The 25,036-nt window shown below is 36.2% G+C and overlaps 1 protein-coding gene and 1 pseudogene across 1 annotated transcript; both read right to left on the bottom strand.

Moving 5' to 3' along the window:
* Positions 1–18,856: 18,856 nt before the first annotated feature.
* LOC127107019 (F-box/LRR-repeat protein 15) lies at positions 18,857–21,800 on the bottom strand. The gene is made up of 7 exons (XM_051044305.1): positions 21,660–21,800; positions 21,386–21,584; positions 20,193–20,432; positions 19,966–20,009; positions 19,824–19,887; positions 19,357–19,443; positions 18,857–19,242 (listed from the first exon to the last, which is right to left on the bottom strand). Exons 1-7 carry the CDS (start codon positions 21,755–21,757, stop codon positions 19,156–19,158), a joined length of 819 nt encoding a protein of 272 aa, XP_050900262.1. The 5' UTR covers positions 21,758–21,800; the 3' UTR covers positions 18,857–19,155.
* Positions 21,801–21,880: 80 nt separating this feature from the next.
* Positions 21,881–22,856, bottom strand: LOC127102142 (replication factor C subunit 2-like; annotated as a pseudogene).
* Between the last annotated feature and the right edge of the window lie 2,180 nt (positions 22,857–25,036).

Below are 25,036 nucleotides of genomic sequence, written 5' to 3'. Positions count from 1 at the left end.
ATTGTTTCGGTGTCTGTAAACATCGGGTTTTCTCCCCAGTCATCGATAAATGTCTGGTCGTTTTTTGATGTCGGTAAACATCATCTTTCGATGTCGGTAAACATCGAGTCTTTTCTGCAGTCATCAGTAAATGTCTGATAATCCCCAGCTAGATCCCCAGTAGAGTCATCGGTAAATGTCCTATCTGGTTTCCAGTTGCAAATATTTGTTTTTTCCCTTAGTGAAGTGTTCCCCAGTCATCGGTAAATGTCTGGTCGTTTTTGGATGTCGGTAAACATCATCTTTCGATGTCGGTAAACGTCGAGTCTCATCCCAGTCATCGGTAAATGTCTGGTTATGTTTTGTTTCCTTGTTGATAAAATCAAGATCCCCAGAAGTCGTCGGTAAACGTCTTGTCTGATTACACCACAAAGATTTTGTTCCTCCCCAAGTGGAGACGCCATCGGTAAATGGCCCTGTATGCTTCGATATCGGTAAATATTGAATGCCCAGTTTTATCCGCCATCGGTAAATGGCCCCGTTTTCTTCGATATCGGCAAATATCGGATCCCCAGTTGCAGTAGCCATCGGTAAATGGTCGAGTTGAAGTTGATATCGGTAAATGTCAAGTTTTCTTTGAAGCCGCCATCGGTAAATGGTTTTGCTTCCTTTTTACATCAGAGTTGTTTCCCAGCAGCCGTCGGTAAATGGTCGAGCTGAAGTTGATATCGGTAAATATCAAGTTACCAGTTTCTAACCATCGGTAAATGGTTTCGCCTTTCTGAAGTTGTCAATTGCAGTTGTCATCAGTCAACGACATGGTTCTCCCTGTATTATATCCAGTCGGTGCAAATTTCTACGGTTCTTGGTATTCAATCCCTATTTACCCTGAAAGTCTGACAGCCGTTGCTCTCATCCATTCGGGTTCCCAGCTGATTGAATAGGGGCAGCTGTAGCACCTCAAATTTGCACCTATCATTGTACATACATTCTCATATTAGGTCATAACATAACATGGTCCACTGCATAGCATTGCATTGTCCCTTTTGCCCAAGTGCAAGATCATCAAGAGAATTAGGTCAAACTGGTCAGGAGATCAGTCAATCAAGCAAGCAAGCACAATTTTCATTGAGCCAAGGCCTTAGGGTTGGTCCAACATGTTCACATGACTTGGGGATCCATTTGAAGTGTTTTGGTCAAGGATTGGATGTTCAGAAGTCATCAGTCAATGCACAGTTTGCCAGAAACCCTAAAAAGTCAAACTTGGTCAACTGTGTCTGATTTTATGGTTTTGATGGTTGGATTTGGTTTGAGAGAGCTTATTCATGTCCAAATAGGCCTCATATATCATGTCAAACACCATCATGGAAGAATTTGAAGCCAGATCAGAAATTTCCAAAAATAGAAACTGGACCTGTAATTGAAACCTGCCAAAAATGGAAAGTCTTGATCCTCAAACTTACATCATGATACAAGCTTCAAATGAATTTTTGCCCAACATGAAAGTTGAAGATCTTGTTCTCCCATTTCCAAAAAGTCCAAGAACACTCAATTCCCATGTATGGTTGGCAAGTTATGATCAAATCATTTTCAGAAATTTTTGAACTTCAAAAGGCCATATCTCTCAAACCATTTGGCCAAATTTGGTGAGGTTTTTTCCAACAAGTCACATTTGACCTCCTCTTTCCAAAAATTTAATTTTCATGTACCAAAACTTCACCAATCAAAATGGCATTTTTGGACTTGCATGAATTAATTTCAAGTGTGGTACAAAAGTGAATTTGTGAGATAATCATTTCTAACCAATTCTACCAATCAAACATGTTCTGAAAATGCATTTGTGACATGAACCAAGTCATTTTCGTGCAGTACATATAGCCATTCCTAACTTGCTTGAAAATTGGACAAAAGTACATTTTTCACCAACTCCATCCCACCTTTTCATGAACTTTGTTTTGTACCCTTAAACAGAGTATTTATTCATCATTTTCTGTCATTTACAAACCCTAGCAGCCACACATTCAAGACAGAAAAATCTCATATTCTCTAAAATCCTCATTTTGCATTTTGGCATTTTTCTTGAGAAAACCTCAAAGAGCTCGAGCCACACTTGTTTGTGCCATCATTCACAATCATGTTGGAAGCCATTGCAAGCATGGAGTTGCAGCTGTAACAACCATTTCACTACTGTTTTCTCCAAGCACTCATCCATGGCAGTCCTTGATTTAAGCCATCTCAAACATTCCTGAGCCAAACTCCTTCACTCATTCATCATTTTGAAGCTTATTGAGCATCTGTTTCACCTCAACATGGCCAAATAACAACTGTATCGCAACTGCACTTCACTTTTGGCCAGGTATCGAATCTCTCATTTTTTAAAACCATGCCATGCTTCTTATAGATCCTTGCATGCTGATTCTTTTGAGTTTTGAATCGTGTGGAATGGTTGCCTGTGCTGAAAGAAATGTTGAGTTGAAGTTTCACATCCAAACTTGTTTTTGCTTATTTCTTCTTGCTTAGCTTGATTTAATGAAAATGGAGTTTGGAATGTTGATGTGTGTTGCTTGATGATTACCATGATGTGTTCAATTTACATTTCTGGGCATTTTAATTTTCCACGATTTTGGGAGAGATGAAGCTTCACTGTAGCAGCGAAACCCTAGTTCTTCATGTCATTTCCCAGAACTCGTTTTCACGTTGCATGGCCTTTCATTCCCATACAGCCAATCAAAACATTTCCCTGGCCGCGCCTAAAAGACATCGTTTGATTAAGTGAAGTCCAAAATTACAAGAATGCCATCCGGTCTTTAATTAATCCATTTTAATTCACTTAATTTCAATTTTTATTTCATTTGGCATGGCTTATTTGAAAAAACCATAACTTATCCATCTCAAATCCAAATCTAGTGGGAATTTTTGCATTATCTTCATCATGATCTCTACTTTTTTATCATAATTTTTCCAGAATTTTGTGATCAATGGATTTTAATTGGTATTAGGGTTTGTGACATGTGCTCATATTTTGTACCTTTTTCCAAAACATTTGTGAAATGGTGATACTTTATCCAATGGCTCCCAAATTTTTTGTGCTTAAACTAGACTCATTCATGGTAATTTTGATGTAGAGTTTGTGAATTTATCTTATCTGGTTTGTGAGTTGTGAATTTTTGAATTAGGGTGTGACAATTTGTGTCACACCATTGATATGCAACTTCATGATTTTTGATACCATGCTTCCTGACCTCAAATTGATGTGAATTTTTGCATGAACCTACTCTTGCATGTCTAGTTTACATGTGAATTTTTTTGGAATTATTTGTGGCATTTCCTAATTGTTTGAGATTTTCTCCCCTGTTTGGTCATATGTTGACTTTTTGTGACACATGTTCCCATATCATTTGTGAAATGCTCATACTTTATTAGATGGACATGAAATTTGACATGTGATTAGTAGACATCTTAAGGTTTATCATGGTGATGATCCCATTCATTTCTCATATGCTATCACTGAGTTATGATTTTTTGAAGTTGATACATGTTTGGTTGACTTCTTTGAGCATGTTCAAAATTGCTTTGACTTTCTGATTTTCATTGACTTCCTTCCACTTGTCCAAATGAGATGAAATTTGATATGCTTACCATGCTATGTGTTAGGATTGATCATGATTTATTTGGTGATTTTTGGAAATGTTTGAGTTGACTTTTGAGTTAAGTCTTGCTGTTGACTCCTATGAGCTCTCATTTGCCATGCTTTGACTTCTTTTGCTTATGAAATGATGATGATGCATGATATGAACATGAAACCAATTGGGTTTGCTTCCTAAATGTTTGAATTTGATTTTGGATACTTGTCCTTTGCTGTTTTGACTTTTTCATACCCTTTTGACCCTAGGCTTGCCCTAGTGGTCCTGTTACTCACTTTTGAGCTTGTGTTTTCAGGTTGACCAACAAATGACCAATGAGGCCAATTCTTTTGATATGAGTTTGCTTGAATATCTTTGTCTAACTTGTTTGTTTTGTAGGTGGCTTGGCTCACATGCCTTAAGCCTTATGCCTTGCACATCCATTTGCTTCTGATTAACTGTTGATGTCTGTTTCTTTTTGCTTTGTTTGAAGTTGTATACTAATGTCTGCTTGACTATTTCAGGTGCTTTTAGTTGCTCAGTTCCTTGTGAACTTTTGCTTTGCTTTGCTTATATAAGCAATTTGCATTGAGGTATACTTCTAATCTTCATGTAGTCTGGAAGACCTGGCCTGTTACTTGGCCAGGCACTTGTCTGAAGTCCTCCTTAAGAGGCAATGTTTGTGATTGTTTACATTTGTCCTTGTACAGAGTCAAAGACCTCCTAAGTGAAGAGGCATTGGCAGACACAAGGGATATGCAATCTATCCCCTGCTATTCTGTGTGTCATCTGCTTTGTTCACACCACTGTGTTGACGCATTGCGGATACAAACCCAAGATCTTGTACAATTGTACAGTTGAGTCAGTTTCAAATGTGTAGAAGGGTTCCCACTTTCTGAACCCACACATTCTTGTCTTAAGCTCTCCCAGGCCAGGGATAAGAGCTGTGAAGTCTTATCTTCACTCACCTTTCATCTGCTTCACCTTAGCCCCTCAATGGCAAGGTTAAGAGCACATTCACCCAGTTCCAGAGGTTTGTTTGTTGAGGTTGATATGACCCCTCGATTAAAACCTAGCCTTGTTTGAGCCCCTTGCTTGTGTATAGTGTGTGCTACCTGTGCTTGTATGTTTGTTTGACTTGCTTCCTGTGCAAGTTAGGTTTAGTTTAGACTTGCTTCCTGTGCAAGTTAGGTTTTGCTTGGCTTGCTCCCTGTGCAAGTTAAATGTGTGTGTGGCTTGCTTCCTGTGCAAGTCATGATTAGGATAGGCTTGCTTCCTGTGCAAGTTAGCTAGAAACCTTAACTTAGGGATGATTTTGCATGACAACATCTAGGCTCGAGTCGTAGTCTCCCTAGTGTTGTGTCTCCCTCTGTTATCTGGTTAGGCTAGTCCTTTATCCCTCTGTAGGGGAACTACGTCGCCCTGATCCCCATACCAGATGAGGTACGTAGGCAGGAGATGAGCTGATCTCTCCGGGCGCCTGTGTCTTTGTTTTGTCTTGTTGTGTGCTTGGAAGCTGATGTAAGTCCATCGAGTGGCATTCGGGTTCCAGTGTGGGTGTGTTTGGTTCGGATGCTGATGTAAGCCCAGTGATTGGCATTCAGGCTCCATGTTTGCCTTCTTGAGTGCGTTTTGGTTCGGATGCTGATGTGAGTCCAGTGATTGGCATTCAGGCTCCACGTTTGCCTTTGCCTGTGTTTGTTTGTGTGCGTGTCAGCCGAGCTACGAATGCTCTGATTCTTCTCTCGTCCGAGGAGATACGTATGCATAGGATGCGATATCCTAGCGAGCATGTGTCGTTTCCCTAGTCCGAACTACTTCGACTCTGATGTCTATGCCTGATAGACTAAGTAGGCCCAGGATGCGACATCCTGTCGAGTCAGTCTTGTCTGTTTTCTTGTGTCTCTTTCAGCCTGTATAGATGTTTATTTGAGCAGTGTTTTAGCAACCATTTCCCTTCCTATTGTGCGTGGATCCCGTCGAGTACGACGGATGCGTAGGGGTGCTAATTCCTTCCCTTCGCATAACCGACTCCCGATCCCATTCTCTTTGGTCACGAGACCATGTTCTTTCTAGGTTTACTCTGAGCGTTTCCTTTCCCTCTTTTGGGATAAATAACGCACGGTGGCGGCTCTGTTGTTCTTGTTTTCCCGCCGGTTTTTCGCGTGATGCGACACCTAGTAGAGTTGCTTCTACGATGATTCTTATCCATTTTTGATTCCCCAGCCGAGACTTTGCCTGATTGCAGTTTGGTGTTGGAACTTCTGAGGAAGATGTGTTGATTTTATCCCCAGCGGAGTGACTGGTTCTCCTCCTCCTTAGCAAAGATATTTCCTTCCGTGATTATAAGTGAACATATTTGTTTGATGTGCTTCTGTTTGGTGGTTGTTCCCCACAAAATTCTACATCCCTTCTTGATAAGATCCCCGGTAGATTTCTTCTTTAACTGACCTTATCCTTGTCTCTGCATTCTGTGGGAAGATCCCCAGCTTTGGTGATTGTGATCCCTTGCTTTTTCCCCAACAATAGTCTTTGATTCCCGGTGATCCTGATTGTTCCCTGGCAATAGTCTTTGTTCCCGGCAGAGACTCTACTTGATTCTCAGCATTGGCCTTTGTTCCCTTGAAGATATTGGTGTTCCCTGGTATTTTTTGCCCCCACCAGATTAGGTGTTCCCCAGTGGTCCTGGCTTTCTCTTTTGAGATGTAGTACCGGATGTTTGTCCATTGAGTCTTGGACCTGTTTGTGTTAGATATGTCTGTTTGTCAGCATCAATCATACATAAACCACGCATATACATGCATAATTATAACATTCAGATATTCATGTTTCATTCTTTGCCATATATCTTTGTTTGTTGTCTCCTGCTATTTGGTGATATATATTTCCCCAAGCAGATGTTTGTGTCTGATCTCTCCATATAGAGTCAGCCCCATAGGCAGAAAGTGTTTACCCCTTTCTTCCATATTCCCCACTGAGTTATGTCCTCGTGGATGATTATTATTTCTGCTTCCTCCCAAAATATGTATTGGGACAGAATTTCTCCCCTGGGTTACATCCTTATTGGGTTGAGTCTTGTTCCGTTGTGTCTCTCTAGTTCGTTCCTGGATTGACTCATCTTGTTATTTCCCTTTGCGCTTCCCCATAGTTTAGATGAATGATTGCTCAGTAACCAGTAATTGTCCATCTTTTTCCCCGGCGGAGTCTGTGGCCTTCTACCCAGTAACCGGTAGTTATAAGTCCTATTTATGTGGTTTACTACCCTCATACCGGTATTTGTAAACCCCGTTCTGTCCCCTTGCAGAGATAACACTTGATTTTGTTCATCCTAACCGATGACGGTTACTCTCTTCTGTGGTTTTCTACCGAGTAACCGGTAAATGTAATCCCCTCTTTGTGGGTTATCTTTATCCAATATTCGGTATTGATATTCCTTCACCTTTTGAGTATATCTCCCAGTAACCGATGATATATCTCTTGGATAATTGCTCTGATAAATAAATTTATCCCCAGCGAGTCATCTTTCATTTACCCTTGTTTGGTAATGATTGTTTCTCCCCTTTGATTGGTCATCATTTTATACCCAGTAGTCGGTATCCCGATGTCTTTTCTTTTCGATCGATTTATCCTTTATTAACCTAGTAGCCGGTTGTGGATAATCTTCCATGCGAGTATATTATCTACGTTCTGACGGTAATAGGTAATATATCTCATGCGCTCTTCAGTCGAAGTCTTTTTCTTCCCTAGTAGAGTAAGATTCGTATTTCCTTATGGAATCGAATGTCCATCCTGTAATCGAGTTTGCTTTTTCAGCCCTCCTTTCGGATGATGAGTGTCTTGGAAATATTCCCTAATTCACGCTTGGTTGGTCACCTATTATATGCCCAGTAACCGGTATCCCTGGTGTTCCTTCCTGTCTGCTCCCTATTTTGACCTTTGTCCCCTGTGGAGTCAGATTTTCCTGAGTCGAAATATACCTTTTTAGGTCTTCCTCAGATGTTTTTAGATGGTTGATATCTCTCACCCTTATAAAGGTCTTAGATATTCATTCTCCCCGAGTGTGTTTTAATCACATGTCTCCTTGAGCTTATTACCCAGTAACCGGTAATACCTCATTTTGTTGTTTCCTCAGCTGAGTCCTCTTTGGACATTCCCCATCGGAGTCCCTTAGTGTATTTTCCCAGCCTGAGTCCGGATTTTTATCCGAAGTATCCTTTGTGGATAGTTTTGTTGTATTAGCATATTCCCCAATACGTGCACCTTTGTGTCAGTTCGAGTCTTTCCATTGATTTATTTTCATGGAATCCCTTTGTGTCTCTCAACAAGTTTCAAGTCGTGACCTGCTCACGCACTTTTATTCCCCATTAGAGTCCCCAGAGTCTCTGTCCCATTTGTGAGTGTATTACTCCTATGGATTTTCAGTTTCTCATGATTTCTTTTTCCTTTGTGGACACATATCCCCACGGAGCATTACCTTTTGCATACATACATTTGCATCATGAGGTCTCTTAGGGACCAAAATTCGTCTCTTTGTTATTATTTAAGCCCATTCTACCTCGTCGAGACGAAGATTTTAACCTTCATATCTCCGGCTAGAATGACCTTAAATAGGGGCATCTGTAAGACCCTAATTTTGACCCTAAGATCCCTCATGGCATCATACCATTGCACATTGCATTTGCCTCAAGGATCATAGCATCTTGGCTAAAACCTTTGGGTGGGAACACTTGTGAGTTGGTTTGAGATCACCAAGCATGCTTGAATTTTATATTATTGCTTTTCTTACTTGGTTTACTAACCAAAAGCACAAAAATATGTCACTAACATCTTTTGTTTTGTAGCTTGAGCAATCATAAGATCCAAGGCTCCTAGATGGTCCCTATGCTAAAAGAATGGCCAGAAGAAGGTGAAAGTAAGCATGAAAATGGTTCCCAAAGCTCTCAATCATCATATATGCCTCCCAAGTATCTCAATTTGTCAATTTGATCAAAGCAAACCAAAGGGCTTGAGGCTTGTTTCCCAAGGAAACCCTAATTCATTTGTGCATCAATTGTGCCTTGCTCATGAAGCAACCTCAACCCATGATCAAATACAATAAAGGGAAGTTCTTTCATTCATCATTTCATGAATATTTGAACTTATTTGAGTGTCCTCAATCATCAATTCATCAAGATTTGAAGTTGGACTTGAGAAGTTGATCAGTCAATTCATCTGACTATTTTGAAATCCACTGAGACCTAACTTTTAATGTGTTTGTCAAACGAAAATGACCCCAAGAGAAAAAATGTTCTTAATAACCATATTAACAACTTTAATGTTTATCAAAAATTTATTTGAAGCTTGGAAGGTCATCATCCATTTCAAAACATTATAGGTCATTTTGATTGAAACCCTAATTTTGGGTCAACATCCCAAGGACCTAACTCACTCCTTTTTCATAATTTTGAGGTGGGATCAAATGCATTGGAAAGTTTAAGATGTCTAATTCATTTGTTATGTTGAACAAATTTTCATAATCCTAAAATAAATACATGTGATAAAGCAAAACATTATAGGTCACTTTGGACCAAAGGCATTGAAATGTGAAAAAGTCCAACTTCAAGTGCCCATAACTTTCTCATCACAAATCCAAATGATGCAAAATGTGAGTCCAATTTGATTATCTTGAAACGATCTACAACATTTATGTTGAAGGTTTTGTCATTTGGAGCTTGAATCATTGAAATAGAAGGGCTTGAAGTTGGTCCATGTTGGAAATTTTCACATGCACATGTTTTGCACCTAGAACTTTATGACCAATTTTCACTAATTTCCCAATTCCAAATAAAGTTTTGTTCAACATAACAATTGATCCTCATGTTAATACCTTTCCAACCATTACCCACAAGGCCATGTTTCATTTTGGGAATATGCATTTTCGAAGAGGAGAAGATTTTGGTGCAATTATGGAAACTTTGTTCAAACTTCATGCATAAGCCAAATCATTCACATGTACACGTCCAAACCAGCTCAGTTGCATTTCAGCTTTCCAAATCAATTGGATTTGGGCCCTTCATCTGCCTGTACAGACCCATGCATGAAGGCCCTTATCATTCATGCACACAAAATTTTCATGCTTGCAGCTTGCATTTGCTATAAATAGAGGTTCATACCATCATCATAAACGAACCTTAAGGCGCCTGATATGCTGCAAAACTCCATCCAAACCTCACTTTAAAGGAATTTCTCTCTTTCATTTCAAAATTTCAGATCCAATTTTCAACTTCATTGGTTGATCATTGGACTTAAAATTCCTTGGCCTTGCTTCATCTTCACCTCAAGAACACACTGCAATCAAGAATTGTGAAGAATTGTGCTCCATAGATCTACATTTCAAAGGTGGATGTTCAAACTTTTTCTCTTCGAAACTCATTGATTCTTGCTTGTTTCTTGTGTTTATTGGTTTGGCTGAAGTCCTCTCATCAGAGGCATTTGAGTTGTGCTTTTAATTTTGCAAAACCATCAAGTTCAGTTTGAACTCCATTATTTTCCACTTCTGATTTCTCTTCCTATGAGGATCTAGAAGGAAAACCAATGGCACAGGGGTGATGTACATCACCCTAGCTTTCCAATGATATGAGGATTGCCTATTTTTATTGAGATTCCCATACCTGCAAATGTCACCAGAATCTTCATCCTCGCCGGAGAAGACGGTGGTGTACACCACCGTCTCTTTGCCAGATCAATTGTGGACCCTTGGATCTGATCTCCAATTTATATCATAGCCATTAGATCTTATGACTTTATTTAATGCTGGATGTTTCTCATTGACTTGGACTCATGGTGAGCGCGCGCCTGTGGACCATTAGATGTGTCAGGTCAATTAATGAGATTCCATCTAACGCGCGTGGTTTTTTCCTAATTTCTGATTTTTCACTTTTATTTTGTTTATTTCCTTTTATTTCAAAAAATCATAACTCTTTCATTTTAATTCCAAAAAATATGGGACCAATTGCATTATTTTCCTTTTAATTTCTAGTTTCTAAAAATGATTTTTAATATTTTTTATTTTATCATTTGATATTTTTTGTGAATTTTCTCTTTTCTGGTTATTTTTAATTCATTTTAAATAATTTCCAATATTCAATAAATATAAAAATATTTTCTTAACCTGTTTGAATGATGATGAATTTATGAAAAATATTCTCATCAATTTACTAATTTATTTGAGATTTATTTGAGATTTTAGTACAATTAGGTTATTTTTTATTCATTTTTAATTGTTTAAAAATAGTTTCTGGTTTCTAAAAATGCTGAAATTTTTTGTCAAACTTTGTTTGACCTTGTTAAACTTAGGATGATCCATTTGGACTTTTCAAAGTTGATTTGAAATGGATTTGAAGTTTGAACTTTAATTAATTATTTTACTTCAAGTATTATTTTAATTTTGAAAAATACCAAAAATATTTTATTTGTTTCTTGACTTCTAAGTTTCATTTTGCTTCTGTTTACAATTGTTTGACCTTGATTCCATTTGTCTTTGGTCAATGCACTTTGCTTATTTCATTTGAATTCCATTAATGTACATTCTTATTCATCTTCTTCTTCATTTTTTCTTTCTTTTTGATCAATGAGTTAAAGATTGGTGGTTAGCCTTGATGGATAGGAGGTTTAACCTTCCTTGATTCAAATCTAATTCATCTTGATCCAAAGATCAAGTAAATGGCTTTGCATTAAGGATAGGTTGCTTCTTGATCAAGCAAAAAACCTAAATCAAATACAAGATCATTCTCATTTTCTTTTGGCATGGCAAGTTGTTGGAGCTTTGCTTACTAGTCAAGATCTCTAACTTGTGTTTGTTGCCTATATTTTTATTGACCGACCTCAGATAGGTGTGACTACTACATTAGTCCATTTACGATTGCTTAACATAGCGCTAAATTGCCTTATGGCACACTAACACTAACTATTGACCATTAACTTTTAATTAAAGTAATTTAATTCTTGCAATTTACTTTATGCAATTTAATATCTTGTACATAGTATTCATTTGCTTTTGCCCTTTGCTCACTTGAGCTCATGTTTATGTTAATGCAATTTGCCTTTTGCTCACTTGAGCACATAATTGTGTATATACTATTGTGCTTGTTTTGTTTTGATTGTTGTGAACCAATTGCAAATGGACAAAAGGACTTAGACTTTAGGACATTCCCTATGCAAAATGGAGTCAAAGAGAAGCTAGGCCTCATGCCTTTAGAATGCTATAAAAGAAGAAATAATGTCAAAGAGCAACTAGGCCTCATGCCTTTAGAATGCTTAACCTTGAAGATGAACTTGAAAGGATACTAATTTCTTAACTCCCTCTTGTCCATTCTTTGTTTGCATTATAGAACCTTTTGATGTGTGTGTTCTTGTGCTAGGGATCCCAAATTTGAGCCAAGTGGAAGAACCATTGTCATGAGCATCCAAAGTGAGAGATACCAAAGCCATTGGAAGATTCCTAGGAGCTTGTTTGATTGTGTGCTTGATTGCTTGAGTATTTGCTTATTTGCTTGCTTATTCCAAAGGATGGGAGCTACTTGGATCATGACTATGATCTCAAGAAGGGAACTCCATTTGTGGTTTTATTTCTCTTCCTTCATATTTGTATGTTTAGGACTTAGCCATTCTTCTTCTTCCCTCCACTCTAACCCAAGCCAAAACTTTTGTGCAAACATTAACATTTGTCTTCAAAATTAGAAACCTAAGCATTATGCTTTTGATTTTTCAAACTTCTTTTCATAACAGTTATTTTGAATTGAATCCTTAAGTAAACTTTGACCATACTTTGTAAATACTTTTCATTGGTAAATATAACTCACTCAATTGTTTTTGTGGTTTCAATGGCCACTTTTGCCAAAGCTTTTCATAAACAATAGCTATTAGGTTTGAGTTATCCTTGAGGTTGATATAATACTCACCTATATCCTTAGTGATGGACCATAAGACTTCCATGCTTATTATAGGGTTAACCCCTCACTAGCATGTTGAAGTTATCCTCACATGGTGGATTTTTGGTTTTAGGTTGAGTTTTCTCCCTTGCATAACAAAAGACCTTAAGGCTTTTGGACCAATCAATTCACCAACTTCTTTTTGAGATTTTTACCCCGAAACGAGGTTTTGATCCTAATCTTTTTTAAGATGGTACGTAGGAAGTAGGTTTATCCATTCAAACACAAAAATTGTAAATAATTTGTACATTCTTCTCTCATCTTCCCAATCATGTTTGTACAAATAATTTTTCACAAATACCAACCTACCTTACAACAATTGTGAAAAGGGCTCCCTAGGAGTACCTAGGATGTTTTGGGTGCTTAAAACCTTCCCATTGCATAACCAACCCCCTTACCCCGATCTCTGACATTTTTATTAGTTTTTGATTTGATAAAACTTCTCGGTTTTTGTTCGCTTTCTAACCTTTCCTTTGGATAAATAGAAGTGCGATGGCGACTCGAATTGTATGATTTACTTTCGATTTAGTCAATAAATCTAAAGGTAACGAATACCCCGCTACAATTAGTAAGAAATTCACCGATTGTGAGACTCGGTATTCTATGCTTGAGAAAACTTATTGCGCATTAGCTTGGGCTGCTAAGCGTCTGCGTCAATACATGTTGAATCATACCACTTGGTTGATATCCAAAATGGATCCAATCAAGAATATTTGAGAAGCCTGCTTTAACTGGGAGGATTGCCCATTGGTAGATGTTGTTATCAGAGTATGATATTGAATACCGATCTTAAAAAGCAATTAAAGGTAGTGTCTTGGCTGACCATTTGGCTCACTAACCAATTGAAGATTGCTAGTCAGTTCAGTATGATTTTCCTGATGAAGAGATCTTCTACCTGAAAATGAAATATTGTGATGAAACATTACTTGAAGAAGGGCCAGAGCCTGGTTCCTGTTGGGGCATGGTATTTGATGGAGCTGTTAATCCGTATGGTAATGGCATTGGGGCAGTAATCATTACTCCTCAAGGCACTCATTTTCCGTTTACAGCTAAATTGACCTTCAAATGTACGAATAATATGGCCGAATATGAAGCTTGTATTATGGGGATTGAAGAGGCCATTGATCTCCGAATCAAGCATTTGGATGTCTATCGAGATTCAACTTTGGTCGTGAATCAGATCAAAGGAGAATGGGAGACGAATCAACCCGGTTTGATACCATATAGAAATTATGCGAGGAGGATTTCAACTTTATTTACAAAGGTTGAGTTTCATCATATCCCTCAGGATGAAAACCAGATGGCAGATGCTCTTGCAACGTTGGCTTCAATGATTATGGTGAAATATTGGAATGAGGTTCCCAATTTGACTGTGATGCGTCTTGATAGGCCAGCTCATGTGTTTGTTGTTGAAGAAGCCAAAGATGAGAAGCAATGGTATTATGATATCAAGTGTTTCTTCCAAAGTCAGATTTACCCATCTGGAGCATCTTTGAAAGACAAGAAGACTTTGAGAAGATTAGCCGATAATTTCTACCTAAATGGCGATGTATTGTACAAGAGAAACTTCGATATGGTTCTGCTCAAATGCGTGGATAGACAAGAAGCAGACCTATTGATGACTAAAGTCCATGAAGGTTCTTCTGGCACTCATTCCAATGGACATGCAATGATGAAGAAAATGTTGCGAGCATGTTACTATTGGCTGGCAATGGAATCTGACTGTTGCAAGTTTGTGAAGAAATGCCATAAGTGTCAAATATATGCAGATAAGATTCATGTTCCTCCAACATTGTTGAACTTCATTTCCTCTCCATGGCCCTTCTCCATGTGGGGAATTGATATGATTGGCATGATTGAGCCCAAAGTGTCGAATGGACACCGTTTCGTTTTGGTGGCTATTGACTACTTCACAAAATGGGTTGAAGCAGCATCATATGCGAATGTATCCAAGCAAGTCGTTGTGAGGTTTATAAAGAATCGGATCATATGCCGCTATGGTGTGCCAAGTAAGATCATTACTGATAATGGATCGAACTTGAATAACAATATGGTGGAAGCTCTTTGCAAAGACTTCAAGATCGCACACCATAATTCTTCTCCCTACAGACCTAAGATGAATGGGGTTGTTGAAGTTGCAAATAAGAAAATCAAGAAGATTATCCAGAAGATGGTTGTAACGTAGAAGGATTGGCATGAGATGCTCCCATTTGCTTTGTACGGGTATTGTACATCCATCCCCGTAGAGGTTGAGATCCCATCATTGCGTGTTTTGATGAAAGCCAAGTTGACTGAGGCTGAATGGTGTCAAAACAGGTATGATTAGTTGAATTTGATCGAAGAGAAGAGGATGACTGCCATGTGTCATGGTCAGTTATATCAACAGAGGATGAAGAAAGCTTTTGACAAGAAGACCATATCCTATCTTTCAAACCAGATTCTAGGGGAAAATGGACTCCTAATTATGAAGGCCCATATGTTCTTAAGAAAGCCTTTTCAGGCGATGCTTTAATCCTTACAACTATGGATGGTCAAGAGTTCACTCATCCTTTGAACGCAGATGCAGTCAAGAAATACTTCGCCTAAAAAGAAAGGAACAACTCGCTAAGTTGAAAACCCGAAAGGGAGGCTTAGTTTAAAATGAGCGTCTCAGTGGATTGAAAACTGGAAAGGGAGGTCCAGGAAAAAGTTAGAGGAATAAAACAGAAAGAATCATCACAATAAATTGAGTACCCCACGTTGGGGAAATTTATGCAAAAATTAGGGATTTTGGCAAGTAACTGCAACTTGTTGATCTTCAGTTTCAAAGATATTCTTAAGCAAGTTGGTCAGTTCTGGTTCATCATCTCCAGCCGTCGCCAAGAGCACAATCGATATCAAGAGATGTTAGAAGAATTAGTGATCATTGTATTAAATGTAGCCCTTTTCCATTAAAATTACCATTTTCAATCTTTGTAAAGATCTATTTAGTCTTGTCATTTACAAACTACCATTCTATTAAATAAAGTTGAGCTTTTATCCAATTGTTTCTACTCTTATTTAATTCAGCCAAATAGTTTTAAATTTTATGATGAACACTTTTTTCTATTAGTTTTCTGAATCATATGAGTTATTTGACATAACATAGTAAAAACCAAATGTGACTTAATTTTCTGATACTAATACTATGTCATTGTAAAAATTTATAAATGAAATTTGACTACCAAAGATGTTTTAATTTTCAATTGAATATATTTTCTACCAATATATATATATATATATATATATATATATATATATATATATATATATATATATATATATATATATATATATATATATATATATATATATATATATATATATATATATATATATAGAGAGAGAGAGAGAGAGAGAGAGAGAGAGAGAGAGAGAGAGAGAGAGAGAGAGAGATATTAACAAAGTTTGTCTAGAAAAGAATTTTTAATTACTATTGCATGACATTTTTTACCATATTTTTTACAATTCTGGTTTGGGAACTATGTAGCCACAAGTTTTATGAATCCATGTGCTACAAAAAGATAACTGTGGATCAAATAGATTATATACAGCGTGTAATAGTGCATTAGACTTAAAAATTAAATTTTTGTTAATTTTTTATTGGGAGAAAAACATTACGATGAATGTCTTGACTATATTTGTTGTATTGGTGATCATGACAACAGGTTATGTTCATTGTCGTGAAGGTGGGATGAGTGAAAAATAGATAAATGTACGTGTTAAAAATGATTTGAAAGTTGACATTGTTCTTATTTTACATTGTCGATCATCAAACAATGATCTTGGAGAAAAAACCCTTCACAGTGGACAATTTGTGGAATGGTTTTTCAATGCAAATCACAACAACATTACTGTCTATTCATGTGAAATAAAATGGAATAACAAGCAACAAAATTTCACAGTTTATGATTCAACAAAGGATGAAGCAACATGTACATCCAAATGTTATCGTAGTATTAGTGCACAAGGAATCTATTTTTTTTACGAGTTTAAAAATATTTGGCAAAAGCGATATCCATTGAATTAGTTTATTTTGGATTATTCCTCAAATGTTAAATAAAATAATCTAATAATTTCATTAATATTATTATACATGTTATATTTATTTCTCTATTCTAAGTATTGTTGTCACATTTTCCTTACGCGTACATGATTAATCATCCTCGAGCCAAACAAAAAATGCTGCATGTTTTTATTACCATAATCTGTGTTTGTTTCACATGAATTGAACTTGTTTTTTCAATTCAACTCTGTCTTTTAATAATGTTCTTATTTTTTTCTATTAAAATTGATTAATAGTGTTTCTTTAATTTTTAAACAAATTTCCTAGTAAGAAAAGAGAAGTTATATGCATGCATTGTGTAAGTCATTAAATAAATTCTATAGATTGACAATTTTAAGTTGCTGTTTATTGTTGTAAATTATTAAGAATTAATAATCTTTAATGTGTTTCAAAATGACAAGAAAATGTGCAAGTGAAAGTTAATTTTTAAATTCAGTAATAGGAAACACTCGTGAAGAGTTGCAGGAGGAAGTTTTTATTTTGAATTCGGAAATAGGAAACACTTTGCGAAGTGTTGTTGAATGTGAAACAATATAATCTTTGAAAACCGTTGTTGTAGGCGAAATAGTGCAACCTTTCAAAAGTGTTATTGTAGGTTAAACAATGCGAGACTTAGCAAAAGTTTTGTTTAAAGTGTGTGTTCCATCAAGGGTCGCAACCTTTTGAAAAAATACCAGTTTTACCTATATATTAAGAATTCGGGATTCAGAAAATCATAACAAAAAGTGCATATCACCTAGAATAAATTTCAGACACTCTTCGCCACATTCGAATTTTCATTCGTCTTGTGCAAATCTGAAAAGATTGAATTATCCTGAGTATTTATGTGTACAAACTCTAAGACAAATTTAGAGTGCTTGAAATACTATATTAAAAATGATTTGTTAACCTTTAATGCAAGGTTGAGGAATTTGAGATAAAAAGATTTGACAAAAATTATTGTTCATGTTGAGAGCTTGAGCACAAGATTTAGGCAGATTGGATGGAGTGACAATCTTTTCTATTAAGGCATAGTCCAGACAAGACCGCGAGATTTAGAAAGTTGACATTCGGCACGGTGAAGTCGCCTCCACCCTTTGGCAGCCATTTGACCTAAGTGGTAAGTGTGAAGTTCAAGCTAAACAATGTACGAGGAATTAGAGATCCAAAAATGAATCAATTTTGAATCTCATTATTATTATTATTATTATTATTATTATTATTATTATTATTATTATTATCATAATTGTTATAGTTTTTAAATATCTCTTTTACTAAAAGAATTACTAATTCTCTTTTGAATATTATAATGGCTGAGATTTGCTTAAAAAAATACTATATCACACAAACTCTTTATTAGCCCTCAGTAAATTTAATATATATGATTAAGAATTCAACCTCTACCTATGTACAATGGTTTTAATTGGTTATCGAAAAAATCGACCTTTTTACACATCCTTAAACACTATATACATCCATTGACAAATTAACATCACTTTTTTCTATTAGTTTTTTGAATCATATCAGTTATTTGACATAACATAGTAAAAACTAAATGTGACTTAATTTTCTGATACTAATACTATGTCATTGTAAAAATTTATAAATGAAATTTGACTAAAAAAGATAAATGTACGTGTTGAAAATGATTTGAAAGTTGACGTCAACAACAAACAAGACCTTAGACAGCGCTTTAAAGCGCTGTCTAAACCTCCGCTGCTAAAGGTTTAGACAGCGCTTTTTTAAATCTTAAAAGCGTTGTCTAAGCCCCCCCCCCCTTAGACAGCGCTTTGGCCAAAAGCGCTTTATAAGACCCTCTTATTTTAAATTTTTTAGGTATACCTTAGACAGCGCTTTTGAAAAGCACTGTCTAAGCCCCACCCCCTTAGACAGCGCTTTGGCCAAAAGCGCTTTCTAAGACCCTCCTATTTTAATTTTTTTAGGTATACCTTAGACAGCGCTTTTCAAAAAGCGCTGTCTAAGCCCCCCCCCCCCTTAGACAGCGCTTTTGCCTAAAGCGCTTTCTAATCCCCCCCTTAGACAGCGCTTTTTACAAAAGCGCTGTCTAAGGTATACGAAAATTGATGGCATATAGAATGGGGTTGGTGGGGTTTTCCTTAAAATAAATTATGCACAAGTTTCATCAAAATATAACTGTCAATATGCATTGATGTCAAAGAAACTTGCAATATAAAAATACAACTGTCAATATGTCGCATCAGTTAGTACAAAAATTACAACATAAAATGCACATGAAAGGATCAGACATACACCTATTCTTCACAAGAGAAAGGCAAGACAGACCACTTCAGAATAAAATATGCAACAACAAATTGGAATATAAATTTACAACAATTAGAACAGCCATAACTTATTGTGGCAATGCATGAAGATAGCCTGCCAAACACACAACAATAATAAGTTAAACATTTACAATACATTAGGAAATAACCAGATTTATTGCCAAAAGTGTGCCATCTCTCTGAGTGAACAAGCACCGCAAAACTTCTTAGATCCTAAATCACGCTGATGAAGTTGCAAGGCTGCTGTATATTCGTTTCAAACCAGAACATGCAGCACGAAATCTTACCATGCTCGTTGAGCTTATCTGTAAAGAACCATAAAAACCCTTAAATAAATGAAGAAAACGTTGAATCATACATGAAAAAGGCTCATCAACTGAAATCAACATTTCATGTGTTATACACGCATTAGCTCTCACCTTAGGACAAAAGCGAACGTCAAGAGTCTCCAACAAAGTGCACTTTGAAATAGCAGCCTCAACAGCTCCCTCGTCAATGTTGCACGACTAGAATTTCCAAATTACACCAACCCAAAAATTATATTAGAAAGCAAATAAATATAGCACAAAATTGAATCAATGGATGGGCTGCATGACTAAATCTAAGTAATACAATTTTAACAATATCATTAATCATATATTTCTCAATCTGTTAGGTGAGAACCATTTCCTAAGTGGTGGGGTAGTAGGGGTAGGACTCACATGAATTTCACACAAGAATAAAGAGTATTTACAAAAGAATTTATCTGATAATGTGTTGCTACAAGCATTTCTCATGTAAAAAAAAAATTTAAAAGTATATCAAGAACAATAAGATGTGATTGCAAAGAAACAACAATTATGATGTGCATGGATAAGTTTAGAAATTGGCAGATAGGAATAATAACCTGAAGGAATAGATTGGTCAATCTTGGACACTCTAGCTTCAAAACTTCCAATGAAGAACAGTGGCTGAAAAGATAAGTAACACATTACCATCTGTTATGATGACAGAAACCAATCAACATTCATTTGGGCAGTAAACGATACCTTAAATTAAGCCAGCATAGGTTGAGACAAGCTACATCAACCTCCTTCAAATTAGCGGACAGAGAAAGGTTTAAAAATAGTAAATGGGAACAGTGTGCTGTTGATGGGATGAAAACCTTCCTAATGTTAGAACAACCCACACAATTCAGGTTCTGAAGTAATCGGGTGGGTTGCTCGCTTGACACGTGGATATTTTCATAGGAACTTGCAATGGATAGGACGCTTACGCCAGGTAACTCAGGAAAATTCCCTCGACTGTACCCCCAGTTTAAATCATGCATATTCACACAGCCATTCAAACTCACACGTGTAAGGTGAGTGCAGCAAGAAAGAAGCTCTTCTATGGCCTTCTGACACAAAGTTCCATAAGACAAGTCCAACTCCTGAAGAGCTGGTAAAGCACCCCCCTTGTAAAGAGGTTCAAGTGATGAGTCAGTGAGAAATTTGCATGCCTGCAACTTTAATACCTTCAAGAAACAATAATGACAGTCAGAAAAATACAGAATAATTATGAGTCTCATACATCACTCCATAACCTGTGGATCAAGGAATGTGTAAGTAAGTGTCTAACAACATTGCATTTTATTAAACAAAATAATCTTAGAAGTTTTGCAGACTATTCCCCCCACTCTTTTCTGTCCCCTTCTATCTCTCTTTTTCCAATCAGTGTCTGCATCTTCATTGCTTCAGGGGCAGGAAGCAATGGAAAACCAAATATATGGTTCTTTTCAAGTCCAAAAACATAAAATAAAAAATTAAAATTATCAAAAAGTTTAACAGATGGAAAACCATCTATTCCAAGATATGCCATCACCTCCAAATTATCACCAGTACAGTCATGAGTGAACCAATTAACATCATAACCACATTATGCGTTGATAAAACCAAACTACATTTAACAATGGGGAAAATGAACCAAATTCAGGTTTGCAAAGATTAGAAGGGGGGAATTTTCATCAGTACAGTTGTGTGTGAACCAATTAACATCATAACCACATTATGTGTTAATAAAATCAAAATTACATTTAACAATGGGGAGGATGAACCAAATTCACGTTCACAAAGATTGGAGGAAAAGTAAAGGACTGAGTTTCCTTGGATAGACATTTTATTTAAGCTCTCATTCAATAAGCTATTTTAGAGTTTTATTGTGTTAAAAACAACTAATGGACATGTCACATTATTTCCAGCTGTATCCAATTCCAAACACTAATACAAGTATTTAAATCCTAAGATAGGCACAAATGAGCTCTTCTAAACAAGTTGTGTGTATGTGGTAATATAATAACTTCCCTATGTTTTTTAAACTAAACAACCACTTTCTATATTTTTTTGGGTGGTGGGTGGTGGGGGGGAGGAGGTTCTCAATGTACAATTGTAATATGCTAGACACTCAAATTAAAATATATGATATTTTTACCTTTAGCTGTGAACAAGAGTCAAAAACAGGCTGCAGATTCACCAAGAAAGTGTATGATAAGTCAAGAAGAGCTAAATTTGGGAGCCACTGCAGGGAACAGAGTCCATCTAACCCGATCGACGGGCATGACATCAATATTAATGACTCAATTAGTGGACATGCACGGGTGGTAGCAGACAAGCAATCATCAGTGAGTTGACTGTAATTCAAAATAACAAACATCAGTTCATACTCCATACACAAGCAGGATAACCAAGAAATAACAAAGTATCACCTGCAAAAGGAAGCATCAAGAGATGTCAAGAAAGGACAATTAAGGGATGCTTCAGACAGACCGCCACATCCTTTCAACTCAAGTGAGACCATTAGCATCGCTTCAATGCGGAGTATGTTTAACTTTGGGCATATTCCTAAATTTAGAGATCGAAGACCAACCTAAAATCGAAGACCATCCTAAATCCCTCATAAGCCATAAAATCGTCAGAATTCAGGCCATGGAAAAACTTTAGACTGGTATAACATTGGCGATTCATATGCATATATTCCTCAAACAAACAAGAATATTCCGTAATTCAACACAAATAAAAAGTTGAGGTACCTTCTCAGCTTGAACCACAACCATGAGACGACCAAGTATCTCTTGATCAGATAGTCGCGAAAATCTCACAATTGCACACCTACTCTGAATCGGCTCAATAATCTTAGACGATGTATTGCAAGCAAGCGCGAAACGAGTAGAATTAGAATATATCTCCATCGTCCTTCTTAAAGCTTGCTGTGCTCCAGATGTCATACTGATTCGAGTCCAAAAAAAAATGTTACAACAAAACTAAAATCCAATGAAAACAATAATGAATAAAGTAAGAACATTAATTGAATTAAATCACCGCCAAAATATAAAATAGACCTGTCAGCTTCATCGAGTATAACAACTTTGTGTCGGCCTGGAGGAAGTGTTACTTTCTTTTGAGCAAACATCTTGATCTTGTTCCTCACAACATCTATTCCTCTACAGCAGCAAAAAAAATGTGAATAGCTTGGTTAAACACTGTAACATCATTATTTCATGTGCAATAAGGGGAAAATTCGATACCTATCATCTGAAGCATTTAGTTCAAGAACAGCTTCTCTGTAATTGGGACCGAGAAGCTCGTGCGCAAGTGCGAGGATGCTAGTGGTTTTTCCAGTTCCAGGAGGACCCTAAAAAATGACAATAACAAAATTGGGAATTAGGGCACAGTGAAAAACTAAAGAGTGAGAGAAAACGAATGAGTGAGTGTGATGAATTGAAGAGTGGGGATGAGTGGTTTATTGATAAAATGAGGTTGGGCATGTTGCCGTCACGAGCGACGACTTGGAGCCGGGAGACGGCGTCTTCATTGCCGACGATGTCGACGACCTTGCTGGGTCGGTACTTCTCAACCCACGGTACGTCGTAGTTTGCGCTGTTGCTTGAGGATGACGATGCCATGCTGTGATGCTGAATGCGAATAGCAAAACCCCGGACAAACCCTATATGACAAACTTGGAGGGAATTTCTAATTTCTAAGGTGGGAAAGTTTTTAGGGATACTCTTCCTAATTTATTTTATTTTTTAATTGAAAGACTTTAAACAGCGCTTTCTCAAAAGCGCTGACTAAGGTCTATATTTAAAAGCGCTTTCTAAAAGCGCTGTCTAAGGGGGGGTCTTAGACAGCGCTTTCTAAAAGCGCTGTCTAAGACCCCCCCTTAGACAGCGCTTTCATTATTTTTTTAGAACATTTTCCGTGTTTTATTTTTATTTTAACCTTAGACAACGCTTTCTTTTAAAAGCGCTGTCTAAGATGCGCTGTTAAAAAACCTTTTTGGCGTAGTGGACACTGTTCTTATTTTATATTGTCGATCATCAAACAATGATCTTGGAGAAAAAACCCTTCACAGTGGACAATTTGTGGAATGGTTTTTCAATGCAAATCACAACAACCTTATTGTCTATTCATGTGAAATAAAATGGAATAACAAGCAACAAAATTTCACAGTTTATGATTCAAAAAAGGATGAAGCAACATGTACATCCAAATGTTATCGTAGTATTAGTGCACAAGGAATCTATTTTTTTTTACGAATTTAAAAACATTTGGCAACATGTACATCCAAATGTTATCGTAGTATTAGTGCACAAGGAATCTTTTTATTACCATAATTTGTGTTTGTTTCACATGAATTTAACTTGTTTTTTCAATTCAACTCTGTCTTTTAATAATGTTCTTATTTTTTTCTATTAAAATTGATTAATAGTGTTTCTTTAATTTTTAAACAAATTTCCTAGTAAGAAAAGAGAAGTTATATGCATGCATTGTGTAAGTCATTAAATAAATTCTATAGATTGACAATTTTAAGTTGCTGTTTATTGTTGTAAATTATTAAGAATTAATAATCTATAATGTGTTTCAAAATGACAAGAAAATGTGCAAGTGAAAGTTATTTTTAAATTCAGTAATAGGAAACACTCGTGAAGAGTTGCAGGAGGATGTTTTTATTTTGAATTCGGAAATAGGAAACACTTTGCAAAGTGTTGTAGAATGCGAAACAATACAATCTTTGAAAACCGTTGTTGTAGGCGAAATAGTGCAACCTTTCAAAAGTGTTATTGTAGGTTAAACAATGTGAGACTTAGCAAAAGTTTTGTTGAAAGTGTGTGTTCCATCAAGGGTCGCAACCATTTGAAAATATACCAGTTTTACCTATATATTAAGAATTTGGGATTCAAAAAATCATAACAAAAAGTGCATATCACCTAGAATAAATTTCAGACACTCTTCGCTACATTTGAATTTTCATTCGTCTTGTGCAAATCTGAAAAGATTGAATTATCCTGAGTATTTATGTGTACAAACTCTAAGACAAATTTAGAGTGCTTGAAATACTATATTAAAAATGATTCGTTCACCTTTGATGCAAGGTTGAGGAATTTGAGATAAAAAAATTTGACAAAAATTATTTTTCATGTTTAGGAAAATTGGATGGAGTGACAATCTTTTCTATTAAGGCATAGTCCAGACAAGACCGCGAGATTTAGAAAGTTGACATTCGGCACGGTGAAGTCGCCTCCACCCTTTGGCAGCCATTTGACCTAAGTGGTAAGTGTGAAGTTCAAGCTAAACAATGTACGAGGAATTAGAGATCCAAAAATGAACCAATTTTGAATCTCATTATTATTATTATTATTATTATTATTATTATTATTATTATTATTATTATTATTATCATTATTGTTATAGTTTTTAAATATCTTTTTTACTAAAAGAATTACTAATTCTCTTTTGAATATTATAATGGCTGAGATTTGCTTAAAAAAATACTATATCACACAAACTCATTATTAGCCCTCAGTAAATTTAATATATATGATTAAGAATTCAACCTCTACCTATGTACAATGGTTTTAATTGGTTATTGAATAAATCGACCATTTTACACATCCTTAAAAACTATATACATCCATTGACAAATTAACATCACTTTTTTCTATTAGTTTTTTGAATCATATCAGTTATTTGACATAACATAGTAAAAACCAAATGTGACTTAATTTTCTGATACTAATACTATGTCATTGTAAAAATTTATAAATGAAATTTTACTACCAAAGATGTTTTAATTTTCAATTGA

This window comes from Lathyrus oleraceus, chromosome 7, assembly GCF_024323335.1.
Source record: "Lathyrus oleraceus cultivar Zhongwan6 chromosome 7, CAAS_Psat_ZW6_1.0, whole genome shotgun sequence".
Lineage (NCBI taxonomy): Eukaryota > Viridiplantae > Streptophyta > Magnoliopsida > Fabales > Fabaceae > Lathyrus > Lathyrus oleraceus.
This window is presented reverse-complemented; position numbering and strand designations above follow the sequence as displayed.